The sequence below is a fragment of the Mytilus californianus genome, unplaced genomic scaffold (assembly GCF_021869535.1).
Source record: "Mytilus californianus isolate M0D057914Y unplaced genomic scaffold, xbMytCali1.0.p SCAF_1, whole genome shotgun sequence".
NCBI classification, from domain to species: domain Eukaryota; kingdom Metazoa; phylum Mollusca; class Bivalvia; order Mytilida; family Mytilidae; genus Mytilus; species Mytilus californianus.
The window spans coordinates 75,961,992-75,983,648 of record NW_026262581.1 but is presented as its reverse complement, the minus strand read 5'-3'; the positions used below and the strand labels follow the sequence as shown (position 1 = coordinate 75,983,648).

The 21,657-nt window shown below is 32.2% G+C and overlaps 2 protein-coding genes across 2 annotated transcripts in view; one reads left to right on the top strand and one right to left on the bottom strand.

Annotated features, from left to right (window-relative positions):
* The window catches only part of LOC127707392 (TPR and ankyrin repeat-containing protein 1-like), a 59,254-nt gene extending 45,901 nt beyond the window's left edge, over positions 1 to 13,353 (bottom strand). The window contains exons 1-5 of the mRNA XM_052211873.1: positions 13,294 to 13,353; positions 10,816 to 10,928; positions 5,973 to 6,217; positions 4,084 to 4,246; positions 137 to 478 (exon numbers count right to left, since the gene is read on the bottom strand). Coding sequence (XP_052067833.1) covers positions 137 to 478; positions 4,084 to 4,246; positions 5,973 to 6,217; positions 10,816 to 10,864 — 799 coding nt within the window. The 5' untranslated portion in view covers positions 10,865 to 10,928; positions 13,294 to 13,353. The remainder of the gene's footprint in view (positions 1 to 136; positions 479 to 4,083; positions 4,247 to 5,972; positions 6,218 to 10,815; positions 10,929 to 13,293) is intronic.
* A 3,926-nt stretch (positions 13,354 to 17,279) lies between these two features.
* The window catches only part of LOC127707484 (cell migration-inducing and hyaluronan-binding protein-like), a 47,060-nt gene continuing 42,682 nt past the window's right edge, over positions 17,280 to 21,657 (top strand). The window contains exon 1 of the mRNA XM_052212062.1: positions 17,280 to 17,416. Coding sequence (XP_052068022.1) covers positions 17,300 to 17,416 — 117 coding nt within the window. The 5' untranslated portion in view covers positions 17,280 to 17,299. The remainder of the gene's footprint in view (positions 17,417 to 21,657) is intronic.

Genomic DNA, 21,657 nt, shown 5'->3' with positions numbered 1-21,657 from the left:
GTGTTTATAATGCACCTGCTCTTGAACAGACTGGGACATAGTGTTTACATCCTACGTATTTTAAAGCATATTCAATTTTGATTTGTGTGTCGTATATGGAATGGAGAATAATAAAAGAAAAGATTTACATCCCTACCTGTTTCTAAAGCATCCTGGACTCCAATATGTATGGCAGTTTGTCCTACATCAAATTCCATTTGTTCGTATGATGCACCATTTCTCAGTAATGCAATAGCTAATTGTATTCCCCAACTTTTTTTCTGTGATACTGATATCTGTTTAAGGAGGTTCCCCACAGGGACAAATGAGAAGTTCAGATCAGAGAAATAGCCTGCAAAGTCCATATTATTACCTGGGTACACACCTGTCACTAAATAACTTATATTTTCCCATGAATTGTTCAAAATCAGTCGCTGCATTATCCTCCCCTTTGTTGCTTTATCCAGTGGAATTTGTAAATTTCGATTAAGGCTGTTTCCTGCAAAATGTTTGTTACATCAATAAAATTTTGCTTATACAGATTTATACAGTTAATAACAAATAGTACTTTAATAATGTCCCTGGCTTGCCTTATACTTTCAACCACTTTGACAATATTATTTGATAATTTCTTGCTATATGTATTACATACTCCTACTTTTGATATCTGTATTCAATGTTTATTTAAGCTATTTTTTATTGCCTTACCTGTCTTTTACACAAGAAAAATTCTGAACTCAGGTGTCAGTAAAAAAAAAAGACGCTTGATTGGGCATGTATTACTTCTTTAAGAATGTCTAGGACTTACTACATAAAAGTACAAGAGGGGCGAAAGATACCAGAGGGACATTAAAAATCATATGTCGAAAATAAACAGACAACGCCATGGCTAAAAAAGAAAAAGACCAATAGACAAACAAAAGTACACAACACACAACATAGAAAACTAAAGACTGAACAACACGAACCTCACCAAAAACTGGGGGTGATCACTAGAAATATTCAGAATCGTTTGAGTTCAGTTGCCTTTTCCCCAATACATATTATATTATATCAACGCCTAAAAAGTGTACAAAACAACACCAATATTAAATAAACTGCTTCGCCGAGCGCAGCTGGATACGACCGGAGAGGTCCAACCCTGAACAGTTGGGGCAAAAATGGACACAATATTCAAGCTTGATACAGGTCTGAATTTGGATTGTAATTAAATATTTGACACATTATAGGTTTCTGACACAGAATAAATGTAGTCAAAGAACTTGAAATTGGTTGTATGATTTGAATTTATATTCAATTGAAGATTTCTTGCTGTTGTGCATAACACTGTGCTGTTGCGCAATACTTAGTAAACCTGTTTTCAGACTATATACAAACGATTTAGCAAAATAAATTGTGACCCCCAATTTTTTTTCTTTTTGGAAAATTGACAATTTCTTAAAAAAAAATTGACCCCCCCAAAGAAAATTTTGTTTTACCCCCCCCCCCCCCTCCCAATTTTTTTTTTACCCCCTTTCAAAAAAAATAATTTTGAAGAAATTTTCTTTTTATAAAATGTGGTACAAATTAAGGATGTTCGCTACTCTGTTTCAAAATAACGAGCCTTTTTAAAAGACTGTTATAAATTAATAGTATATAAATAAAGGAACTATAAAAGCAGAAAAAAAATGAAGTGTGCTTGTTTTCGAGATATAAGCCACTGAAAATTGGCGGGAAATAATTCTCTCTAGATTTTTCATACTTTTAACATTGTCCGCTTTTCTCTTTTAAAAACTTTGAAAAAATAACGAGGATTTTATAAGATTTTCAATTATCGCTGTTAAAACTATATGTAATAAAAAAAGGAAAAGAAAAGTAGGGGTTAGTGGACAAATTTTTTTAATGGCAAAACATGTATAAAACCAGAGGATTCCGAAAATCTGGCAAAAATTCAAAAACAAGAGGAGCGAACATCCTTAAGAGACATCCATACACTTAAACACAAGTTATTGTCTGAAAACTAGAAAAATGCTTGTTTTAGACCCTTTTTGGCCCCTAATTCCTGAACGGTTTGGGCAATTACCCCCAAAATGAATCCCATCCTTCTACTTGTGGTATTGAACCTTGTGGTACAATTTCAGAGCAATCAAATACTTATACACAAGTTATTGTCCTGAAACTATAACAATGCTTGTTTTGGCCCCTAATTCCTAAACGGAATTCACCCACAAAAACAATCCCAACCTTCCTTTTGTGGTATTGAACCTTTTGGTTAAATTTCATAGAGATCCATACACTTAAACTAAAGTTATTGTCCGGAAACCAGATGTCTTCGGACGACGCTGACGCCGACGACGTAATACCAATGTACGACAGCAATTTTTTTTGCGGTCGTATAAAAAGGAAATATTAAATGTAAGTATCTATAAATATTTCGGATAACAGATATCCTTCATCAGTATGATTTATGATGATGTAAAATGAATCATATCAATCTAATTTGATTTAACTGAAACAATCTTTACAGTTATACAATAAAAAAAAAAACGAACAACACTTGTATAATTCTAAATTTTAAAAAGGAGGTAGTTTAATCATTCACAACAGAGAGTGCATAAATATGCTTCTAAAAAGAAATAGTAATGCGCGGTATGAACTGGTACAATTCTAAAATTTCACAGGTGGCGAAAGTTAAGTTTTTTCAAGAGAGACTCCATAGAAATACATTCCCAATGAATAGCACTGACCGATTTGAACTGGTACAATACTAAAATGTTAAATTTGACGAAGGTTAAGTAATTACAACAGAAGCTGCGTATTTATGAATCCTAAATAAATATCACTGTTAGATTTAAACTGGTATACTTTTTAAATTTCAAATTTTGACGACTTTATAAAACCAGGTTTAACCAACCATTTTCTACAAAATGAAATGCCTGTACCAGGTCAGGAATATGACAGTTATTTTCCATTCGTTTGATGTGTTTGAGCTTTGATTTTGCCATTTGATAAGGGACTTTCCGTTTTGAATTTTCTTTGGAGTTCGGTCACTTTTTAAGTAATTACAACCTGGCTGCATCCCAAAGGAATAGCACCGTGTATTTAAACTGGTATAATTCTAGATTTAAAGTTAGGAATTACAACAGAAACTGCGTAGAATTACAACCCAAATGAAAAGCACTGCGCGATAAGAACTACAAGTTTTCATTAATCCCATTAGGTGCCAACGTTTTTGATTTTCCTATCCAAAATCTTTTAGTGAGTCTCTCCTCATTCGACCAAGCAGTGTTGTTGTCTATATGGTAATAGTCAGTTGATTGAGATATGCCTTAGTTTGGCAAGGGGATCTCAAATGTCGACTTCATACGTTTGTGAAATGGCTGTTCTGACTCACCAACATACTGTCTACAACATAGAAGATACACAGCAATTAACTTTACAAAATACTAGTATGCGACTCTTTTTACAAAAAAATCTTAAGAGTAAAATCACTCGTTAGTCATACACATTTCAGTATAACTTACGATCAATTTTATTCGTAAGAGCTTTTGTGAAAAGAGTCGCTGGTGTATTCCATACCAGAGGAATGGCTTTTAAATGTCTAGGTATTCAGTATTTGCTTGCAAGTCAGACATCGTTTGTTCCCGCAACCCCGGCAAGAGATCACTTACGAAGAGGCTAATTTGGATGATAAATCAGATCTCACCACAAGTCTTATGGCTTTTGGATCTACGGAAAGCCAGTACGGGTGGCTCGGGAAGATCTTGGATAGTTTAGGATGTGTTTTGATTTCTTTCCAATTTTCGCGGACAGGGAATGATAACTTGTCAAATTTGGGATGGTAAGTCAGCACAATCGGCGTTCTTTTGTTGACCTTTCTATGTTTATGTTGTAAAAGTTCATCTCGGCTGGTGTTGTTAGCACGAGAGAAACCTCTATCAATGTCTTGCCTTCTGTAGTCCCGATTTTTTAGGTGACCGCGAAGTTCTTGTAATTGCCTTTTTGCACCATCATTCGTGGAGCAAATCCGTTTTATTCGGATGGACTTGAATGTTAAGGACGACAACTAAAAGGAGAAAGATATTTATGTTTGTCAGTTGGCTTGCAATTTGATAGGGTACCTACTTTTGTCGTGGCTGAGAAGTGATAACATCTCAATAAACAAAATGACATGATCTTCCTTGGTAGCAGAGTAGCTTATACATGCTGCTAATCCATTGTTTAATATGTCCACTGCTCTTTCAATCTGTCCCGTTTCTTTGAAGACATTGTTGGCCCTCCAGTAACCCTAAAAAAAACATTAAAATGAAGGGAGTCGTATGATATATTGGTTTATACAATTGGCAAACTAGTGAATAACCACAAAACTTGTTCTCTCGTCAAAAACTTGTCCAATTAAAACTGAGAGATATGTCTTGCACAATGCTACAAGATCAACAATTTAATTTAATTTTCCGTCATACTGTTGTATATATAGGAGATAAATCAACCCTTTGTAAGAAGATCTGAAAATCCAATGCTTTGGAAACTTTCTTGTAAACTCATATCTGTTTTAAAGTCAGTCATATTTAAGAATGTAATCATTGCAAATTCTGTGAAACATGATTAAAGAGGTAAAAATGCAATACATATACATGCATCGTTTAAAATATAATTTCTTTACCAACGGATTTACCCTTTTAGCGCATCAAATTACAAAAAGAAAATATTTGAATATGAAGTCATGAAAACATGAAATAAAGGTATACTAAACCAATACTTTCAAATTGGATTCTCAAATTAGAATGTAACAGTGCACCGTGATGTGGTTCATAAGTGTTTCTCGTTTCTCGTTTTTTATATAGATTAGACCGTTGGTTTTCCCGTTTGAATGGTTTTACACTAGTAATTTTTGGGGCCCTTTGTAGCTTACTGTTCGGTGTGAGCCAAGGCTCCGTGTTGAAGACCGTACTGTGACCTATAATGGTTTACTTTTATAAATTTTGACTTGGATGGAGAGTTGTCTCATTGGCACTCATACCACATCTTCTTATATCTACCAACACCTGTTGATAGCACGTGTTTTCAAAACACGTATGGAAATCCTTAAATTAGAACAATGTTATCACACAAAGTCACTAAGGCTTCGTCTGTATATAAAAATCAGGGATAGCAACAAAGGTTGTTATAACAGCACGTTTTATACCATTTCAAATGATTAATACAAATAAATCTGTAAAAACATAGATCGAAATAGAGATCTTACCAATTAAACAATGTAAGAATTCCAATGTCACTAAAGCATGAAAAAGGGGGTTTGAGCATCATATTCCCAGCAACAACAAAAATGTATATATGCATTTGCAACAGCATATCATATAAACGATTGACCATACTTAATACAATAAGTATGTTTTACATGCCAAATTAAGAAAACGTAATATATAAGGTCGTTATATTGAACTGATTAACTGGTCAGACATTTTTCCAAAGTGCTGTAGAAAACTACAGAAAAGTCATCAAATTTTTTTTTACTTAAAAAAAAGAAAAACGATCGTGAATCTGAGTAGAACGCTGCATGATTGAACGGTCAATGTGTTGTGCCTTTCTGGTATTAAAAAAACATTTTATTTTTTAGGTGATATAAACTTGCTACGATCATTGGGAGATTTGACATCCACATTAAGAGACCGACATTCCTACTGACAGAGGTTTTGTAATTTCGTATATTTTGTAAATGACATTGGGAAGTCCCACCATTCTGGGGTTTATAAATAATTTATATTAAAAACGGTTGATAATTCTAGCAAGATCAAAATTTTTAGTAGATAAATTTGTAAAATTACTGATAACCATCAGAACACAATGACTTTTGTCAGTTTCAAATTAGTATATAAATTGTATACATTGAAACTAGTGTAGAATGAAATTAGTTTGCTCACAGTGTTTAACTTCGACATTGACAAACTGATATTTGTATTTATACATGAACAAAATGATGCATATAATATCTTTCAATGTTATGCAAATACTACCTTTATCCAGTAAGGGAAATCGCGTATACTGAACATAGCATCACTCAAAGCCTCATCGTATCTCTTTAATTTCAGACGAACCATGGACCTGTTACATAATATTTTAGGTATTTCTTCTGTGGTATTACTATATGGTATTTTACAAGCAAATTCTAACGCCTGATTGTAATCTCTTAGTGCTCCTATGAAATCTTGCTGTTGTAATCTACATTCTGCTTCTAATTTGAACTGTTTCACTATATCACCTTTTTGAAATGAAAAGGACGAAACACAATTTATATTTTAATGCTGTAAATTCAGATTTAACTAGAGTCTGTCAGAGTGACAGCAAACCGGATTTTCCTGCAGAGGTCGAACCCTGAACAGTTGAGCAAGTATGGACACAATATTTAAGCTTAAAACAGCTCTGAACTTGGATTGTGATTGAATATTTGATACAGCATAGGTTTGTGACACAAAATAAATGTGGTCAAAGAACTGAAAATTTTTTTCTTTCATTTGTCACAAACTAATATCTTATCTGCAACTTATCTATCAATGTCAACAACTTTATCTACACAATGTAACGTAATGAAATATATCCTTTAATAAAAATAGATTATTATCTAATGAAAATGATATTTGCAAATCTGGAAACCCAAACAGGATCAAGTAAAAATTTAACATTAACACACACAACAAAAAGAAAATACCACATAACAACTGTGACATCTACCTTTAAAACACACATGACTTTAAAAAAAATGGGGAATGTGTCCATGAGACACAGATGATGCCCCCGCTTGCATATCATATAAAGTTATAAAGGGACATATCTGAAGATCGGTAAATGTGAATCTACCCACATTTGTACTTGATCCGAGTTTTGTGGTAATAAATATTGTGTATAAGTTTCATAGCATTTGGTTGAGGCAAACTTAAGTTAGAGAACGGAAACGAAAAATTCAGCAATTTTTCTATTTGTAAAGGGTCATAACTCTAGAACAGTAAAAGTGACGCCACCAAAACTCAAACTTGATCCATATTTTGTGGTAATAAGCATTGTGTATAAGTATCATAACAATTGGTTGAGGCAAACTAGAGTTAAGAGAACGGAAACCAACTTTGGGACGTACGGACGGACGGACCGACGGACGGACGTACAGACGGACAAGGGTAAAACTTAATGCCCCCTCCGCTATGGCGGGGGCATAAATAGTTATAAAATTTTGACAACTCCTGACTAATCAATTGAACAGATACAATCATTGATAGACTATTTATACATCTCAGCTATACATAAACTTATTTATTTCTGTTCAAAGGGAAATAACTCAATCACATAGTAAGTAAATTTCTGGTTTCTAAAAGGGTCCAAAATTCAATAACGAGAAAAGCTAAAGTCGTGAAAATTGAACTCGACCTTCTTTTAGTCACAGGAAACAACATATCAAAATTTGTATAAAAATTCATCAAAGCGTTTTTATGAAAATGAACGGACACTGTTTGGCAGCCGCCCGTCCGCCCGCCCGCCGTACATCCCCAAATCAATAACCGATTTTTCTTTCGAAAATCTGGTTAAAAAGTGTTATCTATATATATGTTGTTAAGAATATTTAGTTGTTTTGTTTTCGTGTGTTTCTAACAAAATGTATTAGCATATTCTCCCAGTCTCATTTTCCCAATTGATAAAAATAGTGATAATCCTGGATTATCGATGAATCGGCCTATATATGTTTTTTATGGTTTAAAACAATGAAGCAAATACAAGTGTGCTGTTATAGGGTCCGTTAGTATGGAAATTAGGCGCAATTGTCGTTTCGGATGTTTTCATTGGTTTAGAAATCGAATGCTCGGTCGAATAAACGAATGTTTATTCACACTTTATCCCAGTTATGTAATAAACTGGGGGAATTTAACTTTTTCCGTAGTAATGCATATTTTATTCTCTGATGTACACCTAAAAACCACGCTAACTTGACTCCAAAATCAGTCGGCTCCTCCTTTTCTATATTTTCCATTCAAACAACGGATACGCAAGTTATCAACCTGGAGCCATTTGCGTCAGACACAAGCAAGTACAGACGGACGGATGGATGGATAAAGCAATGATTATATGCTCCCGAATTATTTTTCACCTGGAGTGTAAAAATTCTATGATGTGTCCAAAATTGTCATTTATCATTTATAGGCAATAATAAATTTCGATTTTTAATAATAAATTTTCGTCAAACAGATTATTATAATAACAGTTTTCAACATGCATACTTTGGTCAAAACTGTTTCACCTATAGATCCCAAATTCCGCTATAATTTCGCATAGACACACTTTTTTTAAAAACATTGTCATAAATTAATTTAAAGTCCGATTTTAATGAAAGTTTTAATGTTTTAAAAAACCACAATCCTATATAGGAATTTGATTTTTTTTTCGTGCAGAAATTCAACATTGTCTTTAAACAGTGATTTCCCTAAAAATATAAATTATAGATATATTTCATAAGTATTGCAAAAAACAGCACACATCTTCTAAAATGAAACGAATCCTTCAATCTGGACAATAAATATCTACAGTAGAATTTTTAACAAAAAAGTATTTTTTTTTAAATAGTAAGGGAATGTCTAATAGGTGAAACACTTTTGACTTAAAACTGTAGAAGCCAACAAAAATATGTGTTAATTGTTTTATTTTTGACACCGGAAATCAATTTGCAAAAGCTGATTATACTAAAATTAAATTAATTTTAGATTAAATACTAGTACCCAAAGATGATTCTCAAAATTTAACCACACATTTTTGTAATAACGTATACTGTCTAAACTAGCCTCCATAAAAATCTTAATGATTTATGTTTCTGTCTCACTGAAGTTCATCTCACTTCTAGTTTCATTTATCAAATATTTTATTGTAAAATTTCCTCATTATTTGACTTAAGCCTTGATATACCAAAATATGAGAGATCACTTCTCAGAAAAATTAGAACAAGTGCACATTCACTTGCAATTGAAACTGGGAGATTCAGCAAACCAAAAACTTTAGCAACGGAGAGATTTTGCAAATCTTGTCGAGATAAATCAGAAGATGAAGTGCACTTCTTTTTATATTGTCCCCTATATAAAAACCTTTGATAAAAGTTTAATATTTTCCAAAATTTGATTAAAGATTAAAATATAAAATCAGTAATCTATTTACTTAATCCAAATAATTTAGCTAATGCCAAACAAATATGTAATTATTTGAGACAAGCTTTTGAAGTTCACAATAACACTTAGTGTCAGTTGGTCTACCATAAGTTATGGAAGTACTATACAAATAAAATTAGACTTTTAGTTATATATATATTTATATGCAGTCAGCAGGGTTTAAGAACATCCGTTGTTCGAACTGTTAGTCAAATGCGTTTTGTTTAAATATACTTTTTCACTTTTTGGCTTTTGGAAAATGTTGTTTGTGCTGTATTTAGACCCCTCTACCGAGAAATTTGTTTTGCATGCACACGTATAAAAATTGCGATTTTTATCCAACGCAATGATTATGATTGCGTAGGATAAAAACCCAAAATTTTTATACGTGTGCATGCAAAACATATCATTCATTGTCATTAATTTTCTCTTGCTATGCATTGTTTAATTTACACTATTTGTAATGTTGTATATGTCATGTATGTTGTACACTTTGATTACGCTATTTATCATATGTGCTATTGTTAATTTTCCTTTTTTGGATGGTGATGTTCCTTTGGCACCTCTTACGGTGTTTATATATCACTACTCGTTCGCTATGCCCGTGTCTGTTGTGACGTTTTGGATTTTAATGAACGTAATCTATGTATTACTGGTAAATTATTATGCCCGGAAATTTAGAAACTGGTAAACTTATCGATCCTTTAAATAAACTTATTCTAAAAGGTTGCCAATACACCTTATCGCTATTCCCGCCTGACCCGAGAATCTGTCCCGCTTGAACTTTTGACGTCATACAACAATCACTTTTCCATTGTGGCGTCAGATAGTTTGTATTATGACGTCGAAATTGTACGGGAACCTGTGTGATGTCCAGTAATGGCGGACAAATAGCGATAAGGTGTATTCAACACTGTAATTAGATCTTTGAATATTGTTTTTATTGGTATCAATTTTAATTTTGTTATCAGCAAATTAAAAGCAAACTAAATATTATTGTTATTATTGTTATATACATATGCACATTCACTGATTGATCTGCAATCTGTCGATACCTGTATCTTGGCATTGCAGAAGGTCTGTTTTTCTATGACTGTTTATGACGTCTTTTACACTAAATCCATTGGGTGTTGGATGTGTAATGATTGATAAGTTACTTAGTCTTAGATGTACGATTTTTTAAGTTGTTATTGGCTTTGAACTAGCTGTCAGTAACTGCGAGTACTCTCAGATCTGTACTTAGTGTCTTTTTGTTGTTGGGGATGTACAAGTACCCGGCCACGTCCACTCTGTGTTTTGTTAGATGCATTTCTATTCGTATCCATCTGATGAGTTAAGCCTTTTTCAACTGATTTTTATAGTTCGTTCTTATATTGTACTGTTACACCACTGTCCCAGGTTAGGGTTTCGTTCATTTTTTTGTACATAAATTATGCCGTTAGTTTTCTCGTTTGAATTGTTTTACATTTGTCATTTCGGGCCCTTTCATAGCTGACTATGCGATATGGGCTTTGCTCATTGTTGAAGGCCGTACGGTGACCTATAGTTGTTAATCTCTGTGTCATTTGGTCTCTTGTGAAGAGTTGTCTCATTGGCAATTATACCACATCTTCTTTTTTATATTTATCCAATAAATTATTTGAATTTGAATTTGAATTTGAATAAAAGATTCAATAGTTACCATAATCAAACTCTGGCAAACCAGGAAGAGGACCTTGATAACATGCCATTACTTTTTATGTTTTTCTTACTTAAAATCAATCAACTCAATACCTCAATACACATTATGGGATTCTGAAACGAAAGAACAAAAATAAAATCATTAGTGTTTTAAACACTAGGGCTGGTAGATTTGGCTTTGAATTAATTTTGTTTGTTTGGGAGTTGGGTGGGGGATAAAATCAAATACTAGTATTGTAAAATTTGTGAAGTAAACATACATAAAAAATAATATTAACACTAACAATGAATTTTAAAAGAAATAACTAGCTTGTTGAAAATATTGTAGCTTTCAGGACTTGGCAGTAAAATAAGTTTCGATCTAATGTCCAGCTAGCTGAAAAATCCCATATAACTTACTCTACAAACCTTTAGGTGAATAAGATAAATAGCTACCTGTAATCGATTACTTAGTTAAGTGTTGAACTTGGGAGAGGGTTCAATCATTTGCCAGATCAAGCAAATATCAGCTGCTTCTTTGATGTGCATAATATTATGAGTAAAATCAATTGAGGTCAGAATTATGAAATCAATGTAGAATAATGTGCCGTTGACATGCCTTCCTGCAAACTAGTATTGACTTGTAAACATACACATTAAAAATCTAGGTCAGTTAGAAAAAAAATTACTAAAAAAGACTGAATCTTAGGTGTAATGGGAATCTTCCATCATCTTGTATTGTAAAATAGCAGAACACAATAGTTCCATATTTTAAATGAAGTCAATAAATTCCGACGCCAGAATGCATTTTTCCTCAATATCTTCATTCAAATGGACAAATCTGTGTAGTATCATCTTATAATTACTATTAGTTTCAAACTAGGTAGAATATTTTTGCTTGATTTCAATTTTTTAAGGAGAGGTAACTCAGAAATTGTACCATTTATAAAGGAATCTACAAGGATTTTTACAGCATTCCGTTGTTATGCTGGCGCAGAAATTCTGCACACGGTCCTTGGGTTTTTAAGCACCCATCACTTCGTGTAAATCGTATAAATACGCGGACATTATCGAGTGCAAAATAACATTCCTTATCGCTTGTTATATATTATTTTCATCAATAAATATTCATGAAAATATTTTTAAGAACATAGATAAATGATATGTAAATGTTTTATCGTGAGAAATATATATATATATATATATATATATATCAGTAACAAATCATGCATAAACACCGAAAATTTGTGTTAACCCATGCGGAAGGATATCTCGAGAGATGATCTGCTATCTATATATAACTGTTATACAAATATTAATATAATATATAACCACAAACCAGATTATACTGATAACAAATGATTATATCACTACAATATAATAATTATTACGGTGAGGTTGAATTCCCTGTCATTTATTCATCATCTACACAGGAACTTGTCTCAGAAAAAATATATATCTATGTACCTTAATTCAACTTTCAGGTATAGAGATATGGTTTTTATTTCTGGGACAAGTGCCTGTGACCATCCACCAGAACTTGCGGTCATCCGATGTTCAGTACTTCAGTACTTTGATTTTCTATCTTATGTTATAGCCGGATAAAACCTATAGTTACCCCATTTTTCTTTCGATATTTTAAAAGCACTTTTTATAACAGCTATCTTCTCATATATTATTTTAAAATATTATCTACATGTATAAGCTTACCTGCTAATCACATGAGGCTTTTCTCTGTATAATCCGTACAAATTTTGTCATTTTTTTCACTACCTGTAGCTTGAAAACAAGCTCGGTGACCAATAAGTATCATTTTTCGAAAATATCACAATACAATATACTACCTTTTTTTATACATGGCACTGTAGGCAAGATTTATCATTTGTTGTGAGCAACACGACGGGTGTCACACTTAGAGCAGATTCTGCTTACACTTCTGGAGCACCCGAGATCACTCCGGCCCGTTGTTTGCTTGGGTTCGTGTAACACTGTTGCTCAGTCTTTAATTTCTATGTTTGTATTTTGTAGATTGGTGTAGGTCGTTTCGTATTTTTATTTGTTTTATTATGGAGAGATCAGTAAATTTGTTTTCGACTTATGAGTTGAATATTCCTTTGGATCGCTCCTACCATAGATCTTGTGCCGATTATTTTTCTCAATAGAGCTATTTTATTTCCCAATCGAGCTTCCGATATATATATTTAGAAATATAGCTAAAATTGTAGATTTTCTGAACTTGTTTACACTATAGGACTTAAATAGGTTCATTGTTACAAGCGGACAAACAGTTCTAATATTCCCAAAATCCAGAAGATTTTATCTTTCGGAAAATCTCATATGGCTATTTTCGAGGTCTAAACACTGCCATTTAATCTAATTGCTATGAACCTTAATTAATATAATGTACCATATATGTACACAATATATATAGACATACTAGGATCATTCATCAAATAGAGCCAAAATATCTTACCTTGTAATATCAAATAAAAATACTCACTTATGAAATGAACAGAGTATAAAACTCATCTGTAATGATCGGTATTGGATACAACATTTGTTATTGTATTAGGTGTCATTATAAATAGATTTGGAATTCCTACTTTCACTTTTACAGATCGCTGTAGCTTACCATCGAGTTAGAGTTCTCGTTGAAGTTAGAGCTAAAATAAGAATTACAGTTTGATTTTTCGTTCAGGTTCGAGTTGAAGTTTGAGTTAATTTCGAGTTCGAGTCAAAGTTCGAGTATAAAAAAAAGAGTTCGAGTTCGGTTGAAGTTTGAGTTGATCTTCGAGTTCGAGTTTAAATTGCGTTTTCAGTTACACTTCGAGTTAAATTTCGAGATAAACTTCGAGTTCGAGTCACATATTGAAAAGGAATTTCAGTTAAAGTTCAAATTAGAATTCGCATGATCAAATTTACATTCGTATTTAAAAAAAAATCCATTCGGGGATCCCATACTTTTAAAATGGGTATTAAAGACCCTCCAAAAAGAGGGGAACCGGCAGTCCAAATTATGAAAAAAGTAAGTAAAAAAATACCCAGTCTAAAGGGGCGGGAAAGCGGACTCTACTTCCGCTGGATAATTCCGTCTTTTTATCTATTTTCTTTTTGTATTCAAATAGTTCCTTTGTCGAAATAGTGTGTTGTATATCAGAAAAACGCAGTTTTTCAAAATAAAATGTAATATTCCGTATATTTTGAAATGATCAAAAAGTCTGAGAAAATCTGAGAATATCTCATCGTTGTTTTGTCACTACGCCATGCTATCCACGTTTCCATTTAAAACAAATGATCTCAAAATGGTAACTTGATGTGATTTATTGACAATTATGTTGTTTCATTTTTTACTTTGATGACTGCTTCCTGTGAACAGCTATCCATCTTGATAACATGAAAACCTGTAACAGTTCGGTTTCAAACTCTTACAGGTTTTTTTTTCAAAGGAGTGTTGCAGGCATGGTGAAAAAAACTTTCATAAAATAAGTAAAACACATGAATTAGCGTAACTATACTTTCTTGAAGTATCTAAACTGAAAAGTAATCATTTTAATAAAGAATAAATCAGTATAAAAATATAACGTCTTTTGGCTGATAATGAAGCAATTCTGATTTATTCTTTATTTTATTTGCATATTTGTCCAAAAATGCAATCATCAAATATATAATCAACTGATAAAAAAATATAAATTCTCAGTTATCCTCTGCAAATTGAAAATCATCTGATAATTTCTGTTTTAAAACCAGGAAGATATTTTATAAAAAAAAAAGATAACACGTTCACGGAAGAAATAATACGTAAAAATAATTGCTACATGATATATAGTAAACTGTTAAATAAATAAGTCTTATAATTTTATTGTTGATAATGTTATGTTATTTAGCTGTAATTAAAACGAATGTTAAATTAAAATTATGATGCTTACCAGAAAACAACCCTGAATTTCTAGTACTAACAAACAGGGACTCTTCACTGGAATGCTGGACTAGTAAAGAACATTGTTAACAGCAGAAGTGTAATTTGTTGTTGAATAATAAAAAACAAAAACAAAACCCAAAACACATATTTTCGATGCCTGAGTAATCTTTTGCACCTCTATAATATTTCTAATTCGTTATTCAAATAGAACTCTAATTCGAACTCTAACTCAAAACTTGACTTTTACTCGAAATTTTACTCGAAGTGTGACTCGAAACACAACTCGATCACCTACTCGAACTTTATTTCAACTTTGGCTTGAACTTTTACTCGAAACCGAAGCATAATTCGAACTTTAACTCAAACTCTTACTCGAACTTAAACTCGAACTATAACTCTAACTTATATTTGAACTGTGAAGCAAACTTCAAAAGAGAACTTCAACTCGAAATCTAACTCGATTGTAACAAACCTTGTACATAAACCCACTAAATTTTCTTTTATGGTAGAGCTGAGCAGCTTAGACCTCCAGTAACTCATCCATATTTTGAAACATGGTTACCCTATTAATTATTTAACATAAATTGTGTGCCCTCATCATATATTCCAGCGGTTCAATCCTACAACTCAGTATATAGTAAGTGACTGCCCTCCCCCACCCTTTTCCAAAAGCTTAAATTTTAGTCGTATGAACATCTTTTTTCTATCGGCTAAAATAGTGATATAACATTATTTGGTTAATATGTCATGATCATTGGTAGTTTATCTTTTTTTAGCATAAAGGTTTTATCATATACAGTAATCTATTCTCTTGGTTTGTGTAATCGCTTGCTCTACTGTACATTTTCCCGAGTATGTCCTTGATAATATTTAAAGTTTTCAACTTCTTAGAGTAAGTCCTCTGCGTGTCGCATATCTTTTCTATATTCGTCAACAATGGAGCCTGGAATTTCGTCCGTAAAACTCTGGAAATACTGTCGAATTAACTAGACTCCATTAAGCATTTGCGTAATGTCGTCCGGGATCTGTCGTTTGGATGTTCAATGATGTGATAAACAAATGGGATACAAATGTTTATCCTTAAAACTGTTCCGCGGTTTCACGATCAGCTGTTGAATTTGCCCTATGCCGTTGACGTTCAGATGTTCGCAGTTTTGTGATCGCAATTTCGTTCCTATTGACGATAGTATATGCTCTATTGAACAGGCCGTTAAAGTTCCTAGGCATCTTCTAGTATACCGAGAAAATATGTATATATTGTTCTAGCTTGAACATGTACGTCCATAAGATCACAGTTTTCAGACTGAAGTTTTATGTAAAAGAGAGAATCCTAAAAGGAGCTGGGTTACGACTGCTACCACTAATACCGGTATTTCAAATTTAAGTGAAGTCAGTTTATATGATGTTGTATCAATTTTGCCGGTTTTGGTTTGAATTTCATCTAGTAAACCAAGAACATAGTCATAGTGTTTCAACAGCTTTTATTTTCGAGTTGGCTATAATAAACCAATAATTCAAGTTCAATAGTGCATGTGTTATACATGCCATTTCTCTCTCTGTTTATTCGTTATCATTATTTTTGCAAGCTCGCAATATAGGAGGCAACTGCCCACATGCTTCCAAACAATTTAAGGCCCTTGTGTCATGATCATTTTTTAATGTTAGACCATTGAGCAGTTGTGCTGGTCTTGTGAAAATAATTAATTACAGCCCTTTTTCTTCACGACATATTATCTGTATGGTGATGCACATTAGAAATTTATAGTTAGCAAATTACAGATTAGAGTGGTGAATTTTTATATCTGATATCTCACCTAAGATTGAAACGCAATGTCAACGTTTATAATCATAAATTTAACAAAAAAATAGAAGTAGAGGGTAGCTATACTTAAATAGTCAATCTTTTAAATAAAGTCCGATATGTGTTGAATAGTTTTCAGAAGGGAAGGCGAACGCACCCCTCATACTGTGCACGGGCCTAGAATGATAACAGGGTTGCCCGTTGAAATGAAATGGATTTCAATGACCAAACATTTAGTTCTTGAAAAATCTCAAATACCTAAATATTTCGGCCACACTGGAGTTTTTATGGATAGCATTCACACAAATAAGGGAAGAAGTCAAACCCCTGAATAACCATAGCATCCAAATTAAATCTAAACCCCAAAAACATATTTTTACATTAATTTTGTTTAATTATTGTTTACCTCGAATGTTCTTTTTACTGCCTGTATGACCTTGGTAATTGATCGTTAATCGAAAACAATTTTATTAATTTATCGCATACGAAGATTTAAGTATAATTTTACGTACACTTTACAAAAGAAATACTTATCAAAAATATATTTTTTGTAATATATGAAATATTTTTATCAAAATAAAACGCCTGCCTAATTAAGTAAGCACAGGCAATTATACTTTTGATAGATCAATAAAGCAAAGAAGCTAATGAGTTGTGGAATATAACTTCTTGTTAAAAACATATTTTTCTACGACATTAAATACGTACATGTAAACGTGACGCACGAATGGATTTTATAATTGAGTATTTAAACAACAAATTGTAATGTTACAGTTAAAGTTCACAATGAATTTGAAGTTTCTACTGATTTTTTGCTTTGTCATAGGGTCCTCGTTACAATGTCCACATCAGGATCCTGATTTGCTAGATTGGAATGACCCCACAGCCTGGGAAGATGGAAAGGTAAGTTTACTATAAAAAAAAAAAATCTGATTGAATTTATATACATTCGAATCACAAGAAAATTCAAAACGATTTATTATATATTTTGTTTTTGTTTTTATTTTAGTTTAGAATCTCGAATCTTTTTTTTTTTCATTTCATAAGGATATGGAGCACATACATGACATATGCTTAAGGAAAACAATATGATGGTCACTCAATTTGACAAGGCGTCGAACATTAGTTCAATTAAAGTATCATGTAGTTTAAACCGCTAGAATTTGGAGTTGAACAGAAAATGCGAATTTGTACAGCAGCAGATTTTTTTTTATTAAATTTCCGTTTTTTATTCTGTTTGGCAACAGACTTGGTACAGCTCTCCAATTGAAAAACATTTCTGACTGCTTTTAGTTCTATATTGTAATTCTATTGGTTCTGTCATTCTCTAGTTTTATGAATCGCCCAATAGATTTGAAACCAAAATTGACTGTACAGTAAGCATGGTAAACTTATCATCTAATAGACAAAACTGTCAAAGAATTTTTCTCCTGATCTATAGTCATTTCTCTCTCGTATCAATTATATGTATAACGACGATTACAAAACAGATCATTCTTACGATTTCTAATTTAAATTAAAAAACAAGAAGGAAAAAAAAGTATATAAGTCGGATGTAAGTACTTTAGAGAGTACAATACAGTTTGCGATGTAAAATATACCAGACAGTGATTAATTTAGAAATTCAACTTCAGAGATGGAGTCAACTGTAGCCATTATCAAGAAAAACAACATGACTTGTTATCATTTAATCTAACGTTTGAATTAGTCAAACACCTGTAGTTGAAAACCAAATATTTTTCATTAATCAAGATAACGAAACGTTTTGACTCCAAGAGACAAGTGACACACAATTAAATATGCAAAAGGTTTCATCATCGTCCAGAAAAAAATTGAATTTTAACCACTGACGTAACTATGTACCAGCATTAAACATTTTATAATTTGAAGATAATATTCAGGATCTCAAAGTTTTCACATTAAGCGTTATCAACGTAAATCTAAAGATTTAATGACTTTATAAAATGGCCTTGACAGTATATTAAATTACTAGGGTCGGAAGGTATTTTTAAGTACCCCTATGACCAAGAGGAATATACCATGTATCTTAACACCAACCAACAGGAAGTCGTTTCATATAATACAAGAACCAACAGGAATGTATCTAACTTATTTAATCTAATTTACCACAACCCAAAGGAATTGTCATTGTCCTTCGCGCAACGCGTTGCGGGGGACATAGAAATACATGGCGTCCGACAGTCCGTCCGTCCGTCCGGTCTAGTTAGCGCTCTCACATGTACAATTCATGCCAGATTTTTATAAAACTTATATTGAAGGTTTATATCAACAATGTTTCGGACGAGTTCGAAAATCAGTGTCGATCAACTATTTTTAAAAGATTTATGCCTTGGAAACATTAATCATATGGAAAATTGCATCGTTAGCGCTCTCACGTGTACATTTCTTGTCCGATTTTCATGAAACTTCTATCAGCAATGTCTCGGACGAGATCAAAAAACAGTGCTGATCAAGTATTTTTAAAAGAGTTATGCCCCTTGGGAACATTAGTTATATCGAAAATTGCATCATTAGCACTCTCTCGTGTACAATTCTTGCCAGCTTTTTATGAAAATTATATTATAGGTTTATATCAGCAATGTCTCGGACGAGTCCGAAAATCAGTGCTGATCAACTATTTTTAAAAGAGTTATGCCCTTGGAAACATTAATTATATGGGAAATTGCATCGTTAGCACACGCACGTGTAAAATTCTTTCCAGGTTTTTATGAAACTTTAATCTTGAGCATTATCCTCATATTTAGAAACATTTATATTATAAGTAAAATTTTTGTCCTACATAGACGGAATTTTGTTTTTCTTCTGAAATACCTGTCCAGTGACCTGTCTCTATTTGAAATTTTACATTGTAACCAGTCAGCATCGTAGTTTAGATATTAGAAGTCTGTCATTTTTATTGGACTACATCATATTGAATTTTGAGCAGAAATCAATTTTGAGTAAAGAACAAAATTTACCCCAAAATAAATTATTCACTTAAGATTTTAACTATCAAATCATTATCAATTATGATTTGATCATATAACACATAAAAGATAGACTGCAGTGATTTAATGTCGATTGCATCTCAAAATTAGATGGGTTACTAGTATATGCAATTCTAACATCAAATTATAATTTAATTTTGGATGTAACGCGTCTTCTGATTGGCTGACGTTGTTTTGTTTATCAGCTCATAGACATAATTTTGTCATGTGACCGTGACGTCATCAACGTTTTTTCATGGTTTACTCAGGTTTAAAATGGAATTTAGAATTAAATTATAAGAAATGACTGTAATATTTTTTCTGTCTATTCGAAATAACATAAAAAAATGTGGTGCACACTTTAAAATAACCCGCTACGCAGGTTATTCAGTGTGCACCACATTTTTAGTGTTATTTCTTCATAGACAGAAAAAATATTACAGTCATTCCTTAAATACACTATAGAAAGACATATACTTCTTTTGATAAATAAAATATTCCAGTATAGTTCCACTCTTTATTATCGGATATTTACCGACTTCAACATATACAACGAAGTTGTTTGCTTTTGTTAACCCATAAAATTATTTTACAAAACTGGAGATGTTTTGTTTTCTATAATTTGTTTATCTTTTAAATTAAATCCTTATAGCTCATATAAGTAGGTATTCATCAATAGGGTTTGTGTTTTTAAGAGTTAGGAAAAAAATGTTTCAATTTAATCAATGATTACATCTATATCCTTCTACTCCTTCAGACCACGAAAGAAATATATTTAAATTAAATACGGAAAAAGGGATTTATTGAAAGGTTTTGTAGTTTTGTAGATTTTATGATAAGAAGGGGAAAAAAGAAAACCATTTAACAGCTTTCGTCCTTTAAATATGATTAATGAATAAAACTTATCTGATGAAATTAAAAAGAACATTTGTCAGAGAATGGTACCAATTGGATGTAAACAGCATGAATACATAAAAATACATTACGAACATTGCCTTTATAAGTATTAAATACATAAAAATACGTTTAAACCAGTGCATTAATTTAATTAAAATACCTAAATGAAACTTTTCCCCTCTAATTTATTTTTCTGTTTGTCACTTCTAAAAGTCCATTTATTTTATTGATTGTGGATATGGTTTGTTATTCACTAATTTAAAAAACATCGAATACCTTTACTTTTACATGTACACCTAAGGAACACAACTTCGTTGAGGATACACTTAGGTTCATCTTCATATGATCATATTTCAACTGTAAATTTCATGACACTTTCATATACACACCCTATTACCAGCTATCGTTACAGCAGATAAAATAGAAAACACAGATTGTATAACAATTGCATTCGGAACAGGAGACAAAAATTGCTGTACACGTTCGCAAAAACAATTGTTTGAATGGCAATCTTAAACAGATTTTATTGTATAAAATTGAGAATGGAAGTGCCTACTTAGTAATAGCCGGTAATAGAGTGTGGAAGAAAACAGGTGAAATGAAACCGTATTTAAGGATTCTTGAACTTTTTGAATTTGTCCGTATACAGGGGTATAAAAATCGTGTCATTATTTCGAATACTAGACAACCCATTAAGCCACTGACGAATTTAGTGTTGGAATGTCCTCCTAGCTAATGCTATATCGTGCACTTGCATTCTATATGATCGATCAAATTCATTAAAGTATTTATATCTGCTCATACTGAACCTAGTATCCAAATGAACCAAACCATAGTGCGTCAAAAGTAACATTAATAAAACATAAAATATAAATTAAAAGAAAAAATCCAGTCAATTCAATGCAGCTGGCTTACATTTTTATAAAAGTTTACACAGAGGATCTCAGATGAGTAGAACGCATTTCCCCTGAACTTATTTTATTCTCAAAACAAGTTTGTCTTGCGACTCAACTATCATACTTTTTTTTCTTATACAACAACTATACTCCGTGCATAATTGACCAAATCATCATTTCATGGTCTATTAAATATATATATAATGAGGATCTACAAATACTCACGAAGAAGATGGAAGCAAGTATTGTGAAAAAGTTTTAACAAAGATACCGAACTTCAATTAAAGTATAAACCGAGTGATACAGTGTTCCGTATATCAACATAGGACCTCGTCTATCATGCATAAAGCTACTGTATTATATT